The sequence below is a fragment of the Sinocyclocheilus anshuiensis genome, unplaced genomic scaffold, assembly GCF_001515605.1.
Source record: "Sinocyclocheilus anshuiensis isolate Anshui unplaced genomic scaffold, SAMN03320099.WGS_v1.1 scaffold2171, whole genome shotgun sequence".
Classification (NCBI taxonomy): Eukaryota; Metazoa; Chordata; class Actinopteri; order Cypriniformes; family Cyprinidae; genus Sinocyclocheilus; species Sinocyclocheilus anshuiensis.
Window position 1 is genome coordinate 347,362 of NW_015537929.1, and position 11,496 is coordinate 358,857.

Sequence of the window (11,496 nt, forward strand, 5' to 3'; positions counted from 1 at the left end):
GTGATGTTTTTTTTTTTTTTTTGCCAACAGTAAAATGATTTTTGTTATAATACTAGACACATTTTTATCAGAGCTTTTAAGAATAGGAATTCTTATGCAGTTATGTATGTGAATACCTGATTCAAAGGCTAAATAAATTTTTTAGGAGCTTACCGTGTACTTATGTTTTGATATTTCAGTCTTAAAAGGATAGTTCGTCCGAAAATTTAAGTTCTTTAATTAATTCACCCTCATGTCGTCCCAAACCCAACTTCATTTCTTCAGTGGAGCTCAAATGGAGATTTTAAACCATACACAATAAACTGTATGAAACAGGTCTTTTCATTGGTCTTTTTCTAAATGATTTGTTTGAGTTAATTAATAATTAAATAATTTGAGTTAACAGATGGCTGGAGGAGAAGATTATCATTGCGTAACTACTTATATTGATTTTTCTCACCCAAAGCTATCATGTGATTTCAGAAGACTTGGAATATAGTTGTATGGTCTTTTTTGTTATGTTGCTTTGCATCCTTTTTGAAGCTTGAAATCTCCATTACCCATTTCTGTAATGACAGAAAAAAGCAACAAGTACATTCTTCAGTATCTCTCCTTTGTGTTTTATGGAAGAAAGTCAAAAAACTTGAAACAACTTGAAGGTGAATAAATGATGACCAAATGTTTATGTTTAAGGAAAAAAATGTTAATTTGTTGTGCACCACACAAAATCTGTGCCAAGCATGGCTATTTCTTTTGCATAATACAGTGTAGTGTTAAAGGGCTCTAATGTGTTTTTCTAATGATTTCCCCCTTTTCTCTCTGTATCGTAGATCACAAGTCCCAGACATTGAAAGAGCATCTCATAGATGAGTTGGACTATGTTTTAGTTCCTACAGAGGCCTGGAATAAGCTGGTCAGCTGGTATGGCTGTCTGGAGGGTCAGAAACCCATCATCAGAAAGGTTCTACATTCTTTCTTTGTGTATTGTATATTTCTTTGTAGTTTTTCATATTGTGGTAATCTCTTGGTTTTCCATTTTTTCTGAGATACCTGTATTTACCCATGTCTGATATACTTGAGTGATTACAGGCAGGGTTATTGGGTGATACTACTGTCATGTTTTAATTGCATTGAAACTCTTACACAGTTAAATGGTTAAAGTTTAATTTAAATGCTTTAAAAGCCTCTAGTTTCGTTTTGCTTTGTGTTAATGAGTGTTTTTTTAAAAACTTGTTTTCCAGGTTGTTGAACATGGAATGTTTGTGAAGCACTGTAAAGTGGAAGTGTATTTGCTTGAGTTGAACCTGTGCGATAATGACAACATGGACAAAGTTGTTACCCACCATTTCAGCAAAGCTGACACTATAGGTACGAGACTTACAAACCTTCCAAGAAAATATAAATTTCTCTCATCGGTAGTATTGCATCACTGATTATATCCATTACCATCACTACAAGGCACTGGTACTAGCTATTGAGAACTGTTCATTCATCATTCATTTTATTTGTTTACAGCTATTATCAGCAGCTGTGCATGTGTTTGAACTCAAAATTGATCTAATAAAAATTATGCAGCCCTTGTGAACAATCATTTCATATCCATTTTTTCCCTTCTAGATACTATTGAAAAGGAAATGAGGTCTTTATTCGATATCCCATCTGAAAAGGAAACTCGACTTTGGAATAAATATATGAGTAACACTTACGAACAACTTAACAAGCTTGACAGCACTGTACAGGACGCAGGGCTTTTTCAGGGCCAGGTAAACCACTGTGCTGCATTCCATTCCAGTTGTGGTTGGTTTGAGACTCTGACTGACATTTTATGAGTTCACATCATCAATCTCATCTCACTCCTCAGGTTCTTGTTATTGAGAAGAAGAATGAGGATGGCACATGGCCCAGACAGACCTGCCATTCCAAGTATGTACATGCAATTTAGGTCATTTTCACACTTAAGCAACTATTATTAACGTTGGAGCTTAATGCTTAAAAGAAATCACTTAAAGGTTCAGAACTGGAGGTACCTGAAGTTTTTTATGCTTTTACTTCTACCATTTTTTTAATTATTGGGAGCTTTCTTTTAAATTGGTTGCTTTGATTGCCATTAACTCTTGTTATTATAACACAGCTTGGATTTACCCTAACCTATTCTTTGATTTATGCCTAGGTCCAGTACTTCCACCTCTCGGAATTATACAACCTCCCCAAAACTCTCTTCTAACTCATCTGCCACCATATCCTCCACAATAACAAACGGGGATAGCAATAGCAACTCTGGCTACATGCTGAACAGCAGTACTTCTGGTAACAGGTCAGATTAAATCACATAAAACAGTCCTAAATTACTCCACAGATACACTAATTTAGTTCCTTACTGGGAGAGTTTAAATAGGGAACTGAAACAAGGTTTCAGTTCAAGGTCAGGTTTCTTGTATTCAGCATTGGGTTGACCATTTGTGATGGTCTGAATTGTGGTGTTAACTAATGGTGAATGTCTTTGCTAACCCACCATACAATTTGCAGACTGGGAAGTTACAACTCCTACAGCTCCTCTTACAGTTACAGAGAATCTTCCGCTCAGGAAGGCCTCTGTGGTCTGAGCAACCTGGGCAACACCTGCTTCATGAACTCTGCTCTCCAGGTATGCAAAAGTGAATGTTCATTTAAACAGTATGTTTTGAAATCTGCCCTATTTGCTAATGGGCATATGGGTATGCTGATGGGTGTCAATGGAAGAAAGATGCTTTGTGAGCCCAGACTGTGTAGTTATGACATCTAGCAGCCAAACCCTGAATTTTTTACATCTAGCAGCCAAACCCTCATTTCCTTCTCATTCTGATTGACTTTTTATTTCAGTGCCTGAGCAACACTCCCCCTCTAACGGAATATTTCTTGGAAGACCAGTACGAAGCTGAGATCAACCGGGAAAATCCATTAGGGATGCGAGGGGAGATTGCAGAGGCCTACGCGGATCTGGTCAAACAGATGTGGCTTAGTCAGAGCAGTTATGTGGCTCCACGCACTTTTAAAGTGAGTGAATCTTTAGCCTACAGAGGCTAAAGTTACTATGGAACTCATTGGCCATTTTTAAGACAGACCTGAATGTTGAACTGTATCTCCTCTCTCTGGTCAGACCCAGGTGGGCCGGTTTGCCCCGCAGTTCTCAGGGTACCAGCAACAAGACTCTCAGGAGCTGTTGGCCTTTCTGCTGGACGGCCTACATGAGGACCTTAACCGTGTTAAGAAGAAGCCTTATCTGGCCCTGAGAGATGCTGAGGGACGGCCTGATGAGGTAAACATTCATGTGTAAACCACAATGTGGCGTGCATTTTAGTTGGAAACAAAATACAGACGTAGTGAAAACGATAAACCATCAGACAAAAGCTATTATTTCTTTTGTACCTGTGAATAAGCACTATTCTGACCACTATAACATTATAAGCATTTGGCCCTTACGTTTTAAACTGAAGAATGTTGTTTGAATAGTGGGTATCTCATTTGTCTGTAGATTGTAGCCAAGGAAGCATGGGCGAATCACCGGTTGCGGAACTATTCTGTAATCGTGGACATCTTCCATGGCTTGTTCAAATCTACGCTGGTTTGCCCAGAATGCTCCAAAGTTTCCGTTACCTTTGACCCCTTCTGCTACCTCACACTGCCCCTGCCCATGAAAAAGGATCGCACTATGGAGGTGTTCCTGGTCCGCACTGACCCGCAGTTTAGACCCATGCAAGTAAGAACTATTTTCCTGAAAACACTCAGACGCATGGTTTAGTTGGTGGGCTAAAAGATCCATTTGTTATCTTCCAGTATCGTGTAGTTGTTCCCAAAATGGGTGTAGTGGCAGACCTGTGCAGCGCTTTGGCCAAGCTATCTGGAATTCCTTCAGAGAATGTAAGACTTCAATGGTTTCCCCTCATTCACACCTAACAATCGTTTTCCATTATTTATGTTGCTTAAAGAAATGATTCCTTCAACAACAACAAAAAAAGTCATCATTTACCCACCCCCATACTGTTATAGATGGTTGTGGCAGATGTTTACAATCACAGATTCCACAAAATCTACAAACGGGATGACGGTCTCAATCACATCTTGGAGAAGGATGACATTTTTGTGTAAGTCATTTTTAAAATTCTACTTGCATTACTGTTCAAAAGTTTGGGTTCATTATTTTTATTATTATTTTTTTATTATTTAAAGAAGGTTCTTATGCTTACCAAGGTGCCATTTTTATTTGATCTAAAATAAAGTAATATTGTTGAAATACTATTAAAATTTCAAATAGCTGTTTTCTATTTTAGTATATTTTAAATGTGGTTTATTCCTTGAATTTTCTGTGGCTATTACGCCAGTCTTAAGTGTCACATGATCCTTCAGAAATCATTGTAATATGCTGATTTGGTGCTTAATTTCTTATTAACATCAATGTTGAAAGCAGTTGTGCTGCTTAATACTTTAGTGGAAACCACGATACATTTTTTTTTTTTTCAGGATTCTTTGAAAAGAAAGTCCATCAAAGAAATTATTTGAAATATCGAAAGAAAGAACAGTATTTATTTGAAATATCAGTCTTTTGTAACATTGTAAATGTCTTTACTGTCATTTTTTTTATTTATTTGATGCCTCCTTGAAAATATTAATTTCTTTCAAAAAAAAAAAAGACTGACTGCAAACTTCTGAACTGTAGCATATGTTTGAATTGTTTTTCATACTATAAGTTTTGCTGTTCAGCTAAGTGTGTTGTTTAAGTGAGTGGCCTTTTTCTGATTGTGTCTTTGTGGTTCAGTTATGAGGTGTTAGAGGAAGATAGTGAGAAGATGAACCTGCCAGTGTACTTCAGAGAGAGGCATGCTAAGCACAGCGGAGGCGCTTCGGGCACAATGCTCTTCGGCCAGCCTCTCCTCATCACTATCCCACGCCACAACCTTACCATGGATACCCTCTATGAGCGCGTGCTGGAGAGGATCGGGTTGGTGTTGTGCTTTGGTGGTCTATCTCAATTTTACACCAGTTCTGCCACTGCAATCTTGGTTGAACTTTTATTTATCTTTTCTTTTAGGCACTATGTTAAACGTTCACAGGGTACCATTACTGACAGTAGAGCATCTGCCTCGGCCACTTCCTCTAGCAGCAGCCAATCACCAGAATGCCTAGCTTCAGTTTCCAGTCATATCACTGGCCTGAGTGACTGCAGCAGCCCAGTTTCAGATGGAGCTTCCTGCAGTGCTGGATCCAACAACAGCAACCACTCTGGAACCTGCAACGGCCCCAATGGAATTTGTGATGGTAGGACACTCAACGTTTGGGAGCAAATGTCGTAAAAGCTCCCAAATGCTGCATTCATACTGTCATCCATTTAGGTTTTCTTCACATTCATCAGATACAGATCTGATCTTGTTATATGTGTTTATTTCAGGTGATGAGGAAGCCATGGATCACCAGGAGAGTCCAGAACCAGAGAACAGCCATTCAGACACTGTAGATGGAGAGGAGGAATCAGAACCAGAACCAGAACCAGAGAATGGGCCCAATAGCAGTGGTGGAAAATCTTTTACTTCTCGGCCAAAACTCTTTTCTTTCAGCATGGTCAACTCCTACGGCACAGCCAACATTAGTTCTGTCCCATTTGATGGCAATCTCCTAAAGCTCACAAGTAACTATTACCTTTTTACATTTGGTGCTAAAAATTAATCAAATGAATCGGGTGGATTATTAACTGTGACCATTTTTGTCTGACTCGGAACTCTTTAGGATCGCTTGCTCTTGCCCATAAATCAAAACTGATAGATATTCCTTTCTACAGCTCACTCTACAGTAGCCATGGATTGGGACTCAGACACAAAGAAATTGTGCTACGACGACCAGGAGGCTGAGGTAATGCTCTCTATTCCACTAATTGTGCAAAATTACACTACTGTTAAAAAGTTGCATTCATTTGATCAAAAATACAGTAATAGCAGTAGTGTTGTGCAATATTATTAAATAACTTTTCTATTTTAGTATATTTTAAAATGTAATTTATTACTGTTATGCAAAGCTGAATTATCTGCAGCCATTACTCAATTGTTCAAACATAAAAAAATAAAATCTTACTTTAAAGTTATGAACGATATTGTACATATTTTTAAAATAATCTAGTTGGTTGTTTAAGTGACTAGTAGATCAGTGGATGTTAAGGAAGCCATGTGTAATTAGGGTCCAGCAAGATGTGACACAATGGTCAAGATGTCTATTAGGGGTGTAACGGTACACAAAAATGATGGTTTGTTATGTGTTTTGAAGTCACGGTGCGGCATATTTTTGGTACAGCAGGGGGGAATTTTTTTCTTTTTCTTTCTTTTTTATAAAACAGTGGATTACTGAACAAACCGTCTGTCTTTGAATTAAATAATATGTCTTTCAACATACACTGCAGTTTATGGTGCTCTTTTAAGTGGGGGAAGAGATTTGCAGTGCTTGCACTTCTGGATGCAAATATGTAAAAAAAAAATATTTAGAATTACTGTGTTCCAATTCTAATCCACTCTATTTGACACGTGTGCACTCATTCGTTGAAGTCTGTGAAGTTAAAAATAGACGCGCTTGTTATCAGGATAATACTTGTGAATTTGTAACAGTTACAGGTAAGTATACAACCGTAAGATGTCGGTTGTGCTCTGAGGAAAATGGATCTTAAATTCATAAAAACACACATCTAACAGTAGGGCAAACCACTTAGGTTTATGATTTAGTTTCAAGCACTTAATATAAAGCATGTTTCTTGATCTTGGATCGTGCACTTATCTGGCAGCAGCTCACTCTGTTATTTTTCAGATGTGTTTGCTAAAGCAAAGCATATCAATATAAACAATGTTGTCCCATCCTAGGGGGGAAACTCAGTGTTTGAAATTGCATTCAGCACAAGCAGTACTGACATTTTTGGTACAAATATGTGTACCATTACACCCCTAATGTCTACTATTATCCTCACAAAAACTGACTAATCAGCCTTTTCTTTTAGCTACCTGCTAAGTCTCCTCAGACATTAATGTGAAGTCTCTCCTCAGGCCTATGACAAACATGAGAGCATGCTACATGCTCAGAAGAAGAAGACTACAGTAGCTTTACGAGAATGCATAGAACTCTTTACTACAATGGAGACCCTAGGAGAACACGACCCCTGGTGAGGAGGATGCTCAGATCATTACAGATTGTGACATTTATTGCCCATACTTCCAAGGTCAAGTGTTTTACCAAAGTATTGCCACATTTAGTGCAGTTTTAATGATTGCTGTGCTCCTCTGAAGGTACTGCCCCACGTGTAAGAAACACCAGCAGGCCACAAAGAAGTTTGACCTATGGTCTCTCCCACGCATTCTGGTCGTGCATCTGAAGCGCTTCTCTTACAACCGCTGCTGGAGAGACAAGCTCGACACTGTTGTAGACTTTCCAATTAGGTAAATCTGTTGCGGGACTAAAATTTGCAAACTAAATTTGGCTGTAAAAAAATACCCCCGAAAGATCATTTAAAGCTATTATTGTGTTAAATGTTTAGGCCAAATATAATTGAATGTATATATTTTTTTATTCATATTTTTTAACTAATTAATGCTTTTTAACTAATTTTTAACTCTTAATGCTGTTAATTTTAAATTACATAATATCTTAAAACATCTAATAGTTCTCCAAAGAACATGGTACTTGTATCTTTAAGTAAGATGCCACTGTGTGTCCTCTTCATGTAAAGTGCTTGTGTAAATTTCCCACCAGATGGTGCCAAAATGTTTCCCTCCACACAAAATACTTTGTCATTGTCTTAGGCCCATTTGGGGATGTTACATAATCTGACTTCAGGTGCAAATTTGTATTCATACATCAGATTTTTTTTTTCATCAAATTAATTTGAGTTATAATGTGACACATTAATTTATAGAATGCAGAATATTGACACTTCAGATACCAAAAATGCCACATTTCTGGGTGACTTTTTTTCTCGACATGTTGTTTGGCATGTGCATTTGGCCTTGATCCTATTTGGATTTGGTCAGGGTTACCTTACTGAACAAGAAGCAGGAAAGAGTGCACAAAAGTCAGGTGCAATGCATTAGGTGTCAGTTTCTAGGAAGCTGAGTCATGCTTGTCTGGACAGACAAAATCATCCATTGTTCATTGTGGTAAAAGGAGTTGACTAACACAGAACTGCAGTTTAGTACATATGTACTGATGTCTTGATTAAAAAATTACACGGTTAAAATGTCAAGTAAACAATTTGATCAGCCACACTTACTGTGGGGGATTAGTTTTTAAGTGTTTTTATGAAATTAACTTTACAAATGAAAATTTAGAAAACGTCTGGAATTCTGGTGACTTCATGTTTGGAAATGAATGTACATTTTCTCACACAGGGACTTGAACATGTCAGAGTTTGTTTGTGACCCCAAAGCTGACCCATATGTCTATGACCTCATTGCTGTTTCCAACCATTATGGAGGAATGGGCGGAGGCCACTGTAAGTCTCTCTATTTGCACAACTCTCCCATTATGAGATGACGTCCTTACTATTCATATGTCCAGTTATATATTAACAGTCATATTAATACATAACTGGGTTGTGTCAGAAGCCTTTTATTTTCCCTTTATCACCTTCACTTGTTCACCTTTGCAACCTAGCTTGGTTTATCTCACGTTTAATGCATTACTACAGAAAGTATAACACAGAGTTGATCATTTATGTCTTTGTCATTATATTGCTGCTTGGAAATGATAGCTTGGTTTGTTTTTGATTGCCAAAGTTCAGCTGTTGACAATTATATTTAATTTTCTTTTGCAGACACGGCATACGGCAAGAACAAGATGGATGGAAAATGGTATTACTTTGACGACAGCAGTGTGTCGTCTTCAACTGAGGATCAGATTGTGGTGAGACTACTACGCATTCCATTTTATTAAAAGAAATGCCAACATTTCCAGACTCAAAAAGCGTTCCACAGTGGTTAAAGGGATAGTTCACCCAAAAATGAAAATGTGATGTTTATCTACTTACCCCCAGGCCATCCAAGATGTAGGTGACTTTGTTTCTTCAGTAGAACACAAACGAAGATTTTTAACTCAAACCGTTGCAGTCTGTCAGTCTTATAATGGAAGTGAATGGGAATCACAGCTTTGAGAGTAAAAAAAAACATACACAAACAAAACCAAATTAAACCCTGCGGCTCGTGACGATACGTTAATGTGTAAAGACATGAAACGATCGGTCTGTGCAAGAAACTGAACAGTATTTATTTTACGGCGGATCGCAGACTTATAAGTGCATTACCGCCACCTATCTCTCAAATGGAAGATTGACACTCCTAATTGAGATTGTAGATAAAGTGTCAATGGTCCATTTGAGAGATAGCTGGCGGTAATGCACTTGTAAATCTGCGATCCGCCGTAAAGCAAGAAGACGACGACGCGCCGGCTGTCGAGGACGCGCTCTGGACAGTTCAGACATTGCAGTGCATCAGAGGTAAAAAAACTATATAAATACTGTTCTGTTTCTTGCACAGACCAATCGTTTCGTGTCTTTACACATTAATGTATCGTCACGAGCCGCATGGTTTAATTTGGTTTTGTTTGTGTATGTTTTTTTTACTCTCAAAGCCGTGATTCCCATATCAAATATTTATTTTTGGGTGAACGATCCCTTTAATGAATCTGAAAGAGCCATTGTTTTCCAGTATAGAAATTGGCAATTGCTGGTTTGTACACTGACTCAGAATTGTCTTTTTTGTTGTTCTCCGCAGACTAAAGCAGCCTATGTGCTCTTTTACCAACGCAGAGATGCAGACACACTGTCCAAATCCACCCCCTCCACATCACTAGGTGGAGCTCCAGAGACCCTGGATGACCACATGGACACCAACTGAGTTTCTTTTAGTCTTTCAGTGACTGGCACTGAAACAAAAACTACATAAAGATGAAATCATCAATGCATCAATGCACATCCCTGGCTACTTCAGTGACTATTAAAGGCTCACAAACAGGCCCTTTGTTTTTAGCTTTATTTTAATTTTTTCTTTCTTTCACACATGCGTCTTTATCAAGAGCCAAAAAAAGAATATTAATAATAAATAAAGAGAATTTTAGTTTGAAGCTTGACATGAAAGACTTTATTCTTGGACCTTGATGCCTGCTGATCATAGAAGCTCATTTCTTTTAGTCTGAAATGAGGGTGAAACGGCAATATAACCTCTCTTTGGACGACATGAATGTTAGATGAACTAGACCAGGAGAGGGGAAATGCCTAGACATAGACTATGTATGCAACATTACGCTCATCTGAAATGTTTCAATTATGCCTCTACCCACTTATGTTGGACTCTAGCTATCAGCATCTTGTAACATGTGCCTCCTGTGAAGAATAGACTCTGTGATTAATAACCTAAGCATATGGTGATAAGCACAGAGATTCTCTTGGAGAAGCTTGCGCTCTTATATTAAATATTGTCTCCATGTTTCATTTATCCTATCACAAGCCACACTTTTTGTTAAAAATATACCATGCCGGAGAGTGAAATATTTAACTTTATTATCATGTTGATTTTTGGGGGGGCTGCTCTCTAATATATTCACACTAACAGCCTTTTATGCCCCAAAAACTGAAAATGGAAGCTTATGAAAATGATATGTGGAATAACGCAAGTCACAGTTGTGCTCAACGCTGTTCCGAAGCATTTTTTTTTTTTCCAGATATGATGGTTTGTGCTTTGTAATAATATATTTTTATTTGTGTTTTTTTTCCGGTGGATTTTTCTGCTCTCTAAATGGCTTCAGTCCAGAGGAGTATTGAAAGTGGTGCTAAATTTATGACCCTTGAACAGGTACAAGTACATGGCAGAGGAACATAAAGAATGGCCGTTGTTTTAATTAAGAACAACCTCATAGACACAAAGAATATCTTTTATCATTACCTGTAGATTTACATTGGCACATCTGCCATGTGATTAGTTGTGGCATTATGTGTGTCAGATTGCTTTAGCAACAACTCGAAGCTTGAAAGACAAATGCTTCATATTGCTAAGAACATAATACAAGAAGCATATTCTTTTTTTGTGTGTGGCAAAACAGCATGCAATTTTTGAATCTGCAAAACTAGATGGTCGATTCTGGTGTTTACCTTTCTATGGTATTAGCAGTCATTGACTGGTAAATCCACTATCGTTGTTATTTATGGATCCAGCTATAAAACGTAAGACACCAAACTGATCATTGACTCAAGCTGCACCCCTGCAGCTCCTTCATTAGTGAAACATCTATTTAAAAATTTTTTTTGTTTTTGTAATTTCATAGACCTTTCTTGCATAGATGTACATAATCATAATCTGGGGCACAGTACATAGCTGCTTTGTGTTCTGCTATTTATCATGCCAACATGTGCAACACCAGATTTTGATTAAAGCCTATTTGAATTGAAAATATAATAAAATGTGGAAGCCTGGTTATAGATAATGGCTTTGTTTTTTCTTTTATAACATTAAGAAATCAATTTGC

At 37.7% G+C, this 11,496-nt stretch overlaps 1 protein-coding gene across 1 annotated transcript in view; it reads left to right on the forward strand.

The window, feature by feature from the left end:
* The window catches only part of LOC107657902 (ubiquitin carboxyl-terminal hydrolase 4-like), a 16,904-nt gene extending 5,439 nt beyond the window's left edge, over nt 1-11,465 (forward strand). The window contains exons 3-22 of the mRNA XM_016446202.1: nt 810-940; nt 1,221-1,347; nt 1,597-1,742; nt 1,841-1,902; nt 2,150-2,293; nt 2,506-2,623; nt 2,839-3,012; nt 3,116-3,274; nt 3,491-3,715; nt 3,793-3,876; nt 4,006-4,100; nt 4,772-4,954; nt 5,045-5,271; nt 5,402-5,638; nt 5,789-5,859; nt 7,032-7,147; nt 7,272-7,421; nt 8,370-8,473; nt 8,795-8,883; nt 9,750-11,465. Coding sequence (XP_016301688.1) covers nt 810-940; nt 1,221-1,347; nt 1,597-1,742; nt 1,841-1,902; nt 2,150-2,293; nt 2,506-2,623; nt 2,839-3,012; nt 3,116-3,274; nt 3,491-3,715; nt 3,793-3,876; nt 4,006-4,100; nt 4,772-4,954; nt 5,045-5,271; nt 5,402-5,638; nt 5,789-5,859; nt 7,032-7,147; nt 7,272-7,421; nt 8,370-8,473; nt 8,795-8,883; nt 9,750-9,872 — 2,765 coding nt within the window. The 3' untranslated portion in view covers nt 9,873-11,465. The remainder of the gene's footprint in view (nt 1-809; nt 941-1,220; nt 1,348-1,596; nt 1,743-1,840; nt 1,903-2,149; nt 2,294-2,505; nt 2,624-2,838; nt 3,013-3,115; nt 3,275-3,490; nt 3,716-3,792; nt 3,877-4,005; nt 4,101-4,771; nt 4,955-5,044; nt 5,272-5,401; nt 5,639-5,788; nt 5,860-7,031; nt 7,148-7,271; nt 7,422-8,369; nt 8,474-8,794; nt 8,884-9,749) is intronic.
* Nucleotides 11,466-11,496: the final 31 nt, after the last annotated feature.